At 31.9% G+C, this 12,778-nt stretch overlaps 2 protein-coding genes and 1 long non-coding RNA gene across 3 annotated transcripts; 2 read left to right on the top strand and 1 right to left on the bottom strand.

The window, feature by feature from the left end:
• Positions 1-1,825: 1,825 nt before the first annotated feature.
• Positions 1,826-3,469, top strand: LOC145166858 (histone chaperone ASF1B-like). The gene is made up of 3 exons (XM_079085908.1): positions 1,826-2,128; positions 2,785-2,900; positions 2,970-3,469. Exons 1-3 carry the CDS (start codon positions 2,020-2,022, stop codon positions 3,324-3,326), a joined length of 582 nt encoding a protein of 193 aa, XP_078942034.1. The 5' UTR covers positions 1,826-2,019; the 3' UTR covers positions 3,327-3,469.
• A 3,684-nt stretch (positions 3,470-7,153) lies between these two features.
• On the top strand, positions 7,154-9,178 carry LOC145164294 (protein DETOXIFICATION 14-like). The gene is made up of 7 exons (XM_079083018.1): positions 7,154-7,387; positions 7,509-8,053; positions 8,150-8,236; positions 8,339-8,395; positions 8,473-8,711; positions 8,781-8,986; positions 9,074-9,178. The coding sequence occupies exons 1-7, from the start codon at positions 7,154-7,156 to the stop codon at positions 9,176-9,178; spliced, it is 1,473 nt and encodes a 490-aa protein (XP_078939144.1).
• Positions 9,179-10,973: 1,795 nt separating this feature from the next.
• LOC145162757 (uncharacterized) lies at positions 10,974-12,324 on the bottom strand. The gene is made up of 2 exons (XR_013739307.1): positions 11,682-12,324; positions 10,974-11,411 (listed from the first exon to the last, which is right to left on the bottom strand). It is a non-coding gene; the product is annotated as an uncharacterized LOC145162757 (long non-coding RNA).
• Between the last annotated feature and the right edge of the window lie 454 nt (positions 12,325-12,778).

The raw sequence follows: 12,778 nt of genomic DNA, 5'->3' as shown, positions 1-12,778 counted from the left end.
AGAGAAAATCTTGAGATAACTTTCAACATAGTTTAAACCTTCAAACTTGTTTAGATCGTAACTTTATTTGTATACTTTTGCGGTGCACATTGCAAAAGAGTTTTTCGTAAAGTGGAATGTAAAAGTATAAAATAAGATTTCGAACCAAACAATTATGTATGGAGGAAGTAGACAAAAATAAAGTTTGAAGACGTATCTTGAACATATTTAATTTTATGAATTAATATCATAATAAATACTATAAAAGTTTATAACATTTAAATAAAAAAGTAATGTTAATAAAAATGATAACTATAAAAACAATTATGTAAGAGACCAAAACCGTAACCTTAAAATATAGTAAAGGATCAAAATCGTAACTTAATAGTACCAATCATTTAACTTTAAATTTATCAAGGATAAAAACCATTTAATCAAAATTTTTGTAGGATAGAAATTATAAATATGAGAATTTTTATTTCTAGAAACAAATTTGTTATTTTCAAATAATTGTTATTTCACAATTTATATTACATTCTATAAAAATTATACCTTGACCTATACTTAGCCTGTTTTGTATTTACAATAGCAAGAAATTAATAAATTGTTTTTAAATGAAATCTCAAACAACCATCGTAGTTTGTAAATTAAGAAAATCGTAACGAATTACATACAATTTGTTCTTTTTTTTTTGTCATTTATTTTAATTTTATTCAATATGTGACTAAACATTTTTTGGGTTCATATTATACCATTGCATTTAAATCAGGTAAATATGTCATATCAGATGTTACAATTAGGGTTGTTCATTATTTGGATAAAACCGAATTGTTTAATTAGACGATGTGGATTGGACTGTTTAGTTCGGCTATTCGGATTTTTGGATTGGTTTTCGAAAAAACCGAATTATTATTTGGGATTTCAGATTGGTTTTGGTTTATAAAATAAGAATCAAATAGTCCAAAAAAACCGAATAACAATTTATTATTTATTTATTTTTAATTATTTTTAATATATCTACAACTATTTAATAATCTTATAATTTATTTTTTCAAATAAGTTCAAAAAGTTTCTCCTAATAAATAATATTAATATGCATTTTCTCTAAAAAAAATTATCTATTAAATATTAAACTATAATATACATTGTTTGTAGTTGTTTATAAATTTTAAATCACAACTAAATAATTTGGTTTTGCTTCTTCTGTTAAAATTGGATATTATTATAATTATATGTCGTTTTAAAATGTTTTGGTTTTTGAAAACCGAATTATAAAAACGATCCAAATGAATTGTAACTGGATTAGATCGGATTTGAATTTAGTTTGGCTATTCGAATCTATATTTTGAAAACCAATTTGAATTTACTTAATTGGATCGAATCGAACCGATCTATCCAAACGAACACCTTTAATCACAATGGACATAACGTCATCGGTAGAAAAACCCAAATTAAAAAATTTAGGTCATAGTAAATGTCGGAATGAACGAGTCACGGTAGATTCAATATCAATTTACCAAATTAAAATATACTGCAGTAATGTAATAAAAACCAAAATAATAAATTTAATAATCTATTAAATATAATTAAAAGATAAATAACATAAAAAAATTAATTATATATTATTTGTTTTCATTTAATTAACTTCTTAGAAAACTATAACATAGGTTTTTCCATTGATACTTTTCTTAACACGTGCCGGTCACGTGTTTTCCTTCCCGCCATCGAGTGACTCAAAAATACCAAATGGGTTGACCCCCTAAGCCGTTACTCCACCGGCTCTTCCCGGTAAACAATATCAGTAGCCGGTCAACAATATAAATATATCGCAGAACACGAAAGGCAAACGCCATTCTTCTCCGACATCAAGATTTCTCAACTCCTTCATTTTCTACTTCCCAATTTTCGTCCATCACCGTCTTCGATTTCCCTCACAATTTAGGGTTTTAAAAACTCCGATGAAGGATTCGAGTTCTAGGGTTTCCGATTGACTGTAGCCGGTTGTATATTCCGTTGATTCGCGCACTTTAAGTTTTCACAATGAGCGCAGTGAACATTACGAACGTGACGGTGTTGGATAATCCGGCGTCATTTCTCACGCCTTTCCAGTTTGAAATCTCGTACGAGTGTGTTTCGCCTCTCAAAGAAGGTATGTTCGGCAACTCCTTCATGTTTAATTGTCTTCATGTTCATTAGCTTAAATCTGGTTCGTGTTTTGATTTTTCAATTAGGGTTAATGACGTTACAAAGTTATACCTATTGATTGTTAGGGTTTCTTGATTCGCAATTGGAGTACATAATTTGCCCAATTATGTTATTTTACTGATCATTGGTAGAATTTTTCCTTTGATTCTCAGCTTATACCAAATTACATGACAAAATTAGGTTAAAATAGGGCTGTATGTGTCTATAATTGAATTGAACGAACACATACCCTAATAATCCTGGGTTAACCAATTCAAAAGGGAAGAACACTATGTTGATGAGCATCTTTAGTATATTACTGCTGGAAACAAATGCAATTGAATTCCGCTTGTTTTATATGCAAGATTATCTTTGAATTCGCTAAAGAAACCAACTCCTTTGCAACTGATAATCTTCTTTATGGTAATGACATTGTACACTTACTCTGAGCAAGAAACATCATTGATAGATTCCCTTTAGATGATAGAGAACACAATTCCATAGTTTCATAGTATGCTCACTTTAGAATTGGACATCAATTTTCATTATAATTCTAACTCCTTACAAATTACAATCATTACTACTTCATCTATTTATTTATTTCATTTTTTTAATTTTTAGATCTGGAATGGAAACTGATCTATGTTGGATCAGCTGAGGATGAAACATACGATCAGCTCTTAGAAAGTGTACTCGTGGGACCCGTCAACATTGGAAATTACCGTTTTGTTTTTCAGGTAAATACAAATTCAACCAACCGAAAAACAAAAAAATAAAAATAAAAACTAATTTGAATTATTTTTAAGGCGGACCCACCGGACCCATCAAAGATCCGTGAAGAAGATATAATCGGAGTGACTGTGCTTTTGCTGATGTGTTCATACGTGGGGCAAGAATTTGTGAGAGTGGGTTATTATGTGAATAATGATTATGATGATGAAAAGCTAAGAGAGGAGCCTCCACAAAAAGTGATGATTGATAAGGTTCAAAGAAATATATTGACGGATAAGCCGAGGGTTACGAAGTTTCCGATCAATTTTCACCCTGAGAATGAAAACACTGAGAGCGGTGAGCAAGTGGAGCCGCCAGAGGGAGGTGAAAGTAGCCAACAACCACCACCCGGTGAAGGTGGTGGTGATGGCGAAGATAAGTCGGCACCCTAGTTGTTCGATGGTTGTTAAGATGGAAATGGTAGTGTGTTTTGGTTGTTAGGGTTTGTTGCTTAGTGTAAAACTATGGTTAAGATGAAAAAGGTGTTTGTGAAACTTGAATCTTTCCATGTTGATCAAATGTAGGAAATTTAAAAGTTAGGTTGTGGCAGGACACAGGACTGGACTTGACTGAATATTATTTGGATTGGATGATTCCGTAAGCCATTTTTTCTATTACGAAGATGATAAAAGGTTTTTATGTAATTTGCATGCGACTAGACATTGAGAGTTGGCCTTTGTCCCATCTTGCTCTATCATTCATAAAGTGTTCGAACAAATTAATGAAATTGTGCTTTATATTTTCTTTTTTAATCTTTGTTTATTGTTTATTAATCACGGAAAATAAATTAAATGATTTATAAACACTTTGGGACCCATTCCTACATCTACTCCCACCACTAGCACAAGCAATGACCGACAACCACCAGTATTTTATAGAGAAATTTGCAAATTTAGTCAAATTCATGATTTTTCACTTAATAGCAAAAAATTAGCATGTTTTATAAAATAGCCAACATAATCGTAGGTGATTGAGCTCATTTGCGATTTCAGCCTTCTCAGATGCTATCTTGCTATATTGGGCTATGAATTGGGCTCATTTTGACCTATGGGCCGAAAGTATATAAACCTTAAAATTTGGAATGACCTTTATTTTAATATTTTTAACTTTAAGAAATTCTCTCAACCCTTTCAATGGCTCAAAACCAACATTCATCCGAAAACTTTATAAGTACATTGGCGGAAATCAGTTACATGAAAAAAAAAAAAAAACAAAACAAAATCGACCAAAGGAAATCACAATCATAGGTACGGATGAAATTGCAGATGACCTTAGGCCGTCTGCAATTTCAAAAAAAAAACAATTTATATAGCATAACCACATGTGATTTCAATGGTTATTTTTGGAAAAACTCGATTTTTTGGCTATTTTTTAAAAAGTGATTTCAATGGTTATTTTTGGAAAAGCTGCAAATTTAGTCAATGTGATATGTCAAAAATTTGGACTTTTGTCCAAAAAGTTTTGGAACTGCACCAATAGTCCAAAATAAACTGGTTGAAAATATTTCAAATGACGGATTTGCCCTTTTAATTTTGTTTTTTTCATTTTCTTTTATTTCCAACAATTAAAGAAAATTCACTTGTTGTAGAAGGATATGTAGAAAGAAAAGTAGGAGAATATTTAATTTCTCTAAATTAAAATACCATCTCCGTCTCTCTCTACACCAAAAAACGACCTTCTCAAAAATCTCTCTCTCTCTCGTTTATGACCTTCTAAGGATGAATGCAGAACATGAATCTGAAAGATTTATACAAAAGAAAATAGATGAATACACAAAAGAACATGAATCTGAAAGATTTATAAAAAAAAAAAAAATGTTCTTGAGCAAAGAACATGAAACCAAGAACCAGAAACACACCCGATTTCAGAATTTACAAAACATACACCTTAAACAACCACAAACATGAAATCAAGAACCACAAAGAACATGAAAGATCTATCCCTTTTCATCTCTGTACCTAAGTCAAACTTTATTTCCCTTCATCCTCTCTTCATTCACACAAACACACACGATTTCAGTTTTGATTCAAATTTAGGGTTTCGATTCAGATTTTCCATTTGCCGCCACCGGAGAAGACTGTCTGTAAAGGTGCTCACAATCAATTATGACTCTTGGATGCGTGCGTCTCATGTGTGTCCCGACAAGAAGAAGAAATCGATGCCCTTTTCTACGACTTATTCTTAATTGAATCAGGCGGCAAAAATTGTAGCTCCATTCACTCTATTTTCTCCTAAATTGATCGAGCTCTCATCTATTTTTATATTTCCTGAATAACACCAGGTTTGGTCCTCTTTTTCTAATCGATCTTAATCCTTCCATCTTCTCGAATTTGATGTTGCAGATCTGTCATTTCTGGAACTGAAGCTCTATCAAGAAGACAATGTGTGTATGTGTGTGTTGTGTTCTTGGGTCACAAGAATCCTTCGTTCCTCTTCGACTAGTGGAAAGGGTACCCAAAGAAGTACAACCTGACTAAAATGGCTGTAAATTGCTAGAATTACCAAAGACTATTTGATCTGTTACCGATTTGACCGGGGAATGAATAGAAAAATATAGAATGTAACCTTATTGCCACCATCGATGGTGAGGGGATGATCACAGTGACGAATGAGAAGATGAGAGAGATTTTAGTTTTTTTAACTATTCAAATACCAAATTAAATAAAGAAAATAGAAAAAAGAAATGAAAAGAGTAAAATCGGCTTTTCAAGTGTATCAGGGACCAAAAACCAAGAAAAACCTTGATTTTGGATCTACCATGCAAGTTAAAAACTTTTTGGACCCTATCCAAATATTTTTGTAAACCATAAGTACTAAATTTGCAGTTTTGTCTTGTAAATTTCTTTATTTTACATTCAACCCGTGTATCTGCAAGCTTTTTTGCAATGTTTTAAAAACCGGTTTTTAGTTGAACCGGTATGATGATCGGTTCCTGGTTCAACCGGTTTAACCGATTTTCATATTTTTCATGTTATTTTTTATTTTCCTACACATACGTACATTTTTAAATTATGAATTTGATGTTTACAAGTTCAAAAATTAAAAATAGAAATAAAAATAAGTTGTAAATGAATCCAAATATATTAAAATAACACATAACCATAAGTTTTAGTGTTTTACATCAATCCATATACGTCAAAAAAATAAAAATAAAGTATAATACCGAAACGAAATATAGTTTTAGATGAATACAAACAAATCAAAAAACTTTATAACATTTATCATATGTTTTTATTTAGATAAAACTAAATAGATTTGAAAAAAAAATCACAAAAGTTTATTATATAAATGGTTTTTTTTCATGTGTTTTTTATTCGGTTTAACCGATTCAACTGTTTTATTTTGACCGATTAAACCGGATTTTTCTAAAAACCGGCCGGTTCAATCCGTTTCATAAATCAATGTAAAACCGAAGATAGTTGAACCACTTCCTCCCTCGATATTCGGTCCAACCGGTTCGACCGCCCAGTTCAAACCGGTTTTTAAAACACTGCATTTTTGAATTCCCTTTCACAAAACCATTGAAGAATCTTGTTTGCGTTAAGCCCAAGATTTTTCTTTCTTCCAACTCCTGAATTTTAAAAATGCAATTGGCTCTCTCGAGTATAGACTCCTCATCGAATGCAATAGCTTCACAACACTGTTTCTTTTTTAGCTCATTAACTTGTTGCTTTTTCAACAATGATGTTTTTCCTCTAACTTCTAATGTCTTGTTATAAGTTTTCGCAGCTTCCTTGATAAACGTATGATTTTTGAAAAAACATTTTGGTTCCCGTTATGGCTCATCCACATATATTTTCTACCTTAGCACTCATGAAATTAAAAAAAAAAAAAAATCTTTGAAAATATCATTTTTTTTTTTTCAATATATGCGTCCCTAATGAATTTTTAACTTTCCATTTAATCATTTTAGAGCTCTATCTTTTCCATAAGCGTAAAAATTTATAAAAGAAAAAAAAAACAAAATTTCTTTTGGTGTCTTTCTTAGCATTTGAGAATTATGGTTTGTATTTGGTCCTGTCTATACACTCAAGTCGTAAGCAATTTGATATTTATTATAACCTCATTTTACATGTAAAACAATTTTGAATATTCTGGTTGGTTTTGCACGCTGTTTTCAAGTAAAATGAATCTTAAGTTACTCCACTACACCTTTATTTTGTCTCTTGTATATATTTGTACATATATATGGTAGTTTTGTTGGAGGTGCGAGAGAGAGATGGAAACATTAGAGGAGTTGCCTAATGGAAAGCAACAGGGTGAAAGATGGGCGGATTATGGTCATGAGATAAAAAAGGTGACTGTTATTGCACTGCCGATGGTGGTGGTGGCTTTGTTGCCATACCTAATGCAAATGGTGGCGGTGATAATGGTGGGACATGTTGATGAACTATCCCTATCTAGCCTCGCCATTGCCACCTCCCTAACTAATGTCACTGGTTTTAGTCTTCTTGTAAGCATTTCCTTTAAGATTATGTTATGTTTACAATGAAATAGAAGATTCATTTACCATTAGTTAACTAAATATTAACTATAAATTCATGTCTTTTAAAAAAAAATCGTTTCGCAAATAGTCAGGTCTTGTGGGAGGACTCGAGACCCTTTATGGGCAAGCTTTTGGAGCCAAACAATATAACAAAATCGGCGGCTACACATGCAGTGCAATAATCTCATTGCTATTCGTTTGCATCCCAATCTCCATCTCCTGGATTTTCATCGATAAGTTCTTGATTTTAATCGGACACGACCCTTTGATCTCACATGAAGCAAGAAAATATTCCATATATCTTATTCCATCTTTGTTTTCCGGTGCAATTGTGAAGCCTCTTGTTAGATTGCTCCAATCACAGAGTCTGACTATGCCATTGCTCGTGAGCTCTACACTTGTTTTATGTTTCCATGCCCCTCTTTGTTGGGGTTTGATCTTCAAGTTAAAGATGGGCAGCGTTGGTGCTGCTACAGCGTTTAGTTTGTCAAATTGGTTCTATTTGATGTTGATGGTGTTTTATTTCAAATTCTCATCGTTGTGTAAGAATGTTGGTGTGACTTTCTCCATGGACGCACTTGTAGGTATGAAGGAATTCTTCTGGTTTGCTATCCCATCGGCCGTAATGGTTTGGTAAACTCATTCATCATTTCATCTTAAAATTAAAAGCTTTGGATATAGTTTATTTGTAACAAAATTTTGACAACAATTAATACGTATATTTTGTAGCTTAAAATGGTGGTCACTTGAACTTCTTGTCTTAATATCTGGCTTATTACCAAATCCACAACTCGAAACATCACTTCTTTCCATATGGTAATCTTTCATTACTTCAACTCTTCCTCAATAACTTTACCTAACAATAATCATCTCGTATTCTCATCACTTCAAAATATTTTCAACATTTGTTTTCATCAGCTTAACTATCTCCACGCTACACTTCACTATACCCTATGGGTTTGGAGCAGCCGCTAGGTATTTTAATTTCTCACCATTAAAATTCCTTCTATCTTTACATAAAAAAAATCTCATTCTACAATCTGATTATGTAGCACTCGGGTTTCAAATGAGATAGGGGCTGGAAACCCACAAGCAGCCCGTTTAGCTGTTTGTATAGTGATGTTTCTAGCTGTTATTGAAGCCATAATAGTAAGCACCATGGTTTTCAGTTGTCGCCATTATCTTGCAAATGCTTTTAGTAACAAAATGGAAGTAGTAAGTTACGTTGTATCAATGAGTCCTTTCATAGCTCTCTCGATCATAACAGATAGCCTACAAGCAGTGATTTCTGGTGAGTGATTGATTTTTTCACATTTTTGGTCTATACAATATCATCACTAATAGTTCTTGATGGTTTTAGGAATCGCTAGGGGAAGTGGGTGGCAACATATAGGAGCTTATGTGACTCTGGTGGCATTTTATTTGTTTGGGATGCCAACAGCCACTGTTCTTGGGTTCCCTTTACATTTGAAAGCAAAGGGACTTTGGATTGGGATCGTGATTGGATCTATAATACAGTCCGGGAGTCTGTTATTGGTTACTAGACTCACGGATTGGCAAAAACAGGTTCAGTTTTTTGACTTGAAAATTTGTATGTTTATATGCTTTTCATGGTCATGTGGCGACTATGACATTATAATATGGTCATTGCAGGCAATAAAGGCGAATGAACGAATCTCGAAAGTATCATATCGGTACACAATTAGAGATATAGATATAAAAGAATGTGTGCCCAAAGAAATGCATATGGTTTTGTAATTATTTTTATGGTGACCGACAATAGAGGGGTTGACCCAATATAATAGTGTTTTTTGGAGTAGTTCAATCATGTAAATTGATTTTTAACCGATGTTTTGAAAATGGAGTTGAACCGGGATATGAAGGAGAACGCTCGACATTAGCTAGTCGGTGGAGTGGGGTTGAAGGATTAATCGACTAGGTGAAGATTAATTAGAGAATTAAACGGGGACCATAAATTGCTAATTCGTTGAATTTTAAGAAACTAAATACGACTAATATCATAAGAAAGTTTGTAAATACCACTAATATCATTAAAAAAAATAGGTTAATCTTTCCTCCTTAATAAATAAAAATGATTTTGTCACTTGTCATCTTCTAATCCATTATACCACATGACTTTTTCTTATTATTTTCATTTTATTTTCTTTCCACATGTCATTTTATTGTTTTATCATTTTATTAAATTTTATATAGTATTTAAATGTAATAATAAATGTATATTATATTCATTAATGTATTTTTCTTCTAATTTCAAACTTATTAAATTGAAGTTTCATTGATTAGTTTCCTTTTTTTTATTTATCTAAATTATTTGTTTAATTTAAAAAAGAAAAAACACTTTAATTATAAATTTAAACTTTTCAAATGTTTAGAATTTCATATTTAATTTTTTCTTTTAAATAAACTCATGTAATACATGAGTCTCACACCTAGTATATGATTAATAGAACATTAATCATTCCTTAGATGATTTCTATTAAGATAGAACTTCGTCAAAGTGTTAAAATTTCATCGTTTGCTACTGCTTCGCTCATTTTGTAGGCAACGATTAATCGCTAGGCGTCTTCTAGTCGGTGGGATAGCGCCTTGGGACTAATCAGAGATTAATCGGAACCTAGTCGGAATTTTTACAACACTGGTTTTATCTTTATTTTATAGACCAGATCGAACCGAAAAGTTTTCTTAAAATCCAGATACAATGAACTGCCAAAATCCATGTTGAACTTGTAAATGTGTTGAACTGGTATGGACTTTGACGTTTGGGCTACAAAAGATGAGACATAAGGACGAAAATCTTAGCCACTTATTTTGGAGATTAAAAAACATTTTAAAAATACAAAATAAATGAAAACTTTTGATTTTTTTTTTAATTTTATTTTTGTCATTTAGATTATAAAAAAAATAATAATAAATTACCGTTATTTTTAAATATAGGTGAAATATTCTAATAGAATATTATGGTATAAATATTAAAACAAAATTGTTAGACTATTCAAATATTCGACTAGAATATTAGACTATAAATATTGAAACAATTCAAACAGAATATTAGAAAATTCTAACAATTGTAACAAATCTAATAGATTATTATAATATTTTAACATATCTAACAATTCTAGTAAACTACAAGAATATATTCTAACATTCTAAGAATTCTATTTTAATATTTACATTGTAATATTCTATTAGAACATTTCACATATATTTAAAAACGGTAATTTCTTTTTTGAAACGGCAATATATTAATCTACTCATAAGTTATTTCACATATGTTCACAGTGAGACTTGAACCCTCGACCTCAAAGAGGAAGAGAAACACCGGATATCGTTCGGATAGAAACACTTTGGTAAAATAATAATAATAATAATAATAATAATAATATCAAATGAGTGACTATGATCGCGTCTCATGTCTCACAAAATTAACATAATCTCAAATGAACCTCTTTTCTCTCTCTCTATATATATATATATATATATATATATATATATATATATATATATATATATATATATATATATATATTACATATTGAAAAAATTACTAAAATGGTCATTGTGGTTTATCAAAATTACATGTTCGATCCCTAACTTATCTTTTGCACACGAACGGTGCCTAACATATCATTTTGTTACGTTTTTAGTCCCTTATAGAGATAAAAAGACTATTTTACCCTTTGTATTTCTTTTTCAGTTTTCATCTATTATTTAAATTAATTACAAAAATAAGAAAAAAAAATAAGTAATCAATTCATGGGTCCCACTCCCAACCCTTACTCCACCCATCTCACCCTCTCCTTTCTCACCATCACCAGACTCATGTCGGAGCCGCAACCACCGGAGACATGAACGAGTCGAACCATGCCGAAACCCATTGAAAACCCATGGACCGTCATCTACTCCGCCTCTCTCTTCGCTCCGCTTCTTTCTACTCTGTCTCTCTCACCGGACAACCACATCCGCCTTTGACCTGCACTCAATTAACTACCACCATTAACCACTGTCAGAACAAACTAAGAAATACATATAGAACAAGATACTCATAACTCCACTTAATCTAACTCAAAATTGAATCTAGAAATAACCTAGAATCGTAAACTCAAATGCATAACATATACTTGACTAAACCCAAATACAAGATCAATTCAAGATGCAAAATAGGATACACTATATGAAAGACTGATTAACAAACCCAAATACACTGTAAGATCCATTCAACAAATCCCAAGCCTTGACTTACAAGATCCGTTTTTTCTACTCTATCTCTCTCATTGGACAACCACATTTGCTTTTGGAAAATGTTTCCTTCTCCGACGTGGTTGCCATCGGAAACCCGTTAATCAACCATAGAAGTGATGGATCAGGTTGTGTGAAATCGGTTAGAAACCCAAGTGACAATTATACCTGATCCAACAAAACTCTCAATCCTCTATAAATCGACACCCATAATCCCAGAAAACCTACACTGAAATTAAAAAAAAACCTCAAATCACAATCCAAAATCAAATTTTGTGTGTCGATATAGATTTGCAGAAAATCGAAAAGAAAAACATGATGTAGGGGTGAACATGTAGGAAGAGATGGTTGATTTAGGGTCTATGGCTTATTATAAAAATATGGTAATGGTGGCAGAGTGAGGAGGTGATGGATATCGTAGAGTTCTTTGTTCTGGTGTTTCCAGGAAGAAGATGTTCAAGAGTAGGTTAGAGGTCTCCGACAGTGCAGTGGTGGTAGTAGATTTCGGCGGTCCAATGATGGTAGCGGATTCCAACTATCCAGTGGCGCTAGGAGTTTCAGGCGGTTGCAAGGAATAGAGGAAGGATCGGCGATGGGTGCTAGGTTAGTGAGGGTAAGAGGAAAGAGATGATAATGGTGGGTGTTTGGTCGTGGGATCCACATCTTTTTCTAAATTATTTAATTTGTTATATTAGGAATAAACAGATAACAAATAAATGAAAAAAGAATTAAATAAGGGTAATAAAGTCTTTTCATATGTAGCAGAGATGAAAATCACAACAAAAAGAAAACTATAGGGATGATCTGAGTGCAAAAGAAAAAATAGGGACTAAACATGATATTTTTTCAAACCACAAGGACCATTTTAGTAATTTGTTCATATATATATATATATATATATATATATATATATATATATATATATATATATAACATCCCAAAATTCAAGACCAGAAATTTCGTTTTGATTAATTAAAAACCGCTTAATAAATCTTGCTCAATCATTTAACAACATTCTTAATAAACAATTATCAGAGTTTTAAATCCCAAAGATCATCTACTGCGGAAAACATGGTGTGATGCGCTGCGATCGCCCCGAGC

This window comes from Lactuca virosa, chromosome 3, assembly GCF_052849685.1.
Source record: "Lactuca virosa cultivar CGN04683 chromosome 3, Lactuca_virosa_CGN04683_v6, whole genome shotgun sequence".
NCBI classification, from domain to species: Eukaryota; Viridiplantae; Streptophyta; class Magnoliopsida; order Asterales; family Asteraceae; genus Lactuca; species Lactuca virosa.
The sequence above is the reverse complement of the archived record's forward strand: the minus strand, read 5'-3'. Positions and strand labels throughout refer to the sequence as shown.

Excerpts from the sequence above, each read along its gene's own strand:
- LOC145166858 (XM_079085908.1), top strand. The coding sequence starts at position 2,020 with ATGAGCGCAGTGAACATTACGAACGTGACGGTGTTGGATAATCCGGCG. Across the intron at positions 2,129-2,784 it reads TGTTTCGCCTCTCAAAGAAG|ATCTGGAATGGAAACTGATC; the intron begins GTATGTTCGGCA and ends TTTAATTTTTAG. Across the intron at positions 2,901-2,969 it reads ATTACCGTTTTGTTTTTCAG|GCGGACCCACCGGACCCATC; the intron begins GTAAATACAAAT and ends ATTATTTTTAAG.
- LOC145164294 (XM_079083018.1), top strand. The coding sequence starts at position 7,154 with ATGGAAACATTAGAGGAGTTGCCTAATGGAAAGCAACAGGGTGAAAGA. Across the intron at positions 8,054-8,149 it reads CCATCGGCCGTAATGGTTTG|CTTAAAATGGTGGTCACTTG; the intron begins GTAAACTCATTC and ends TATATTTTGTAG. Across the intron at positions 8,396-8,472 it reads GGGTTTGGAGCAGCCGCTAG|CACTCGGGTTTCAAATGAGA; the intron begins GTATTTTAATTT and ends CTGATTATGTAG.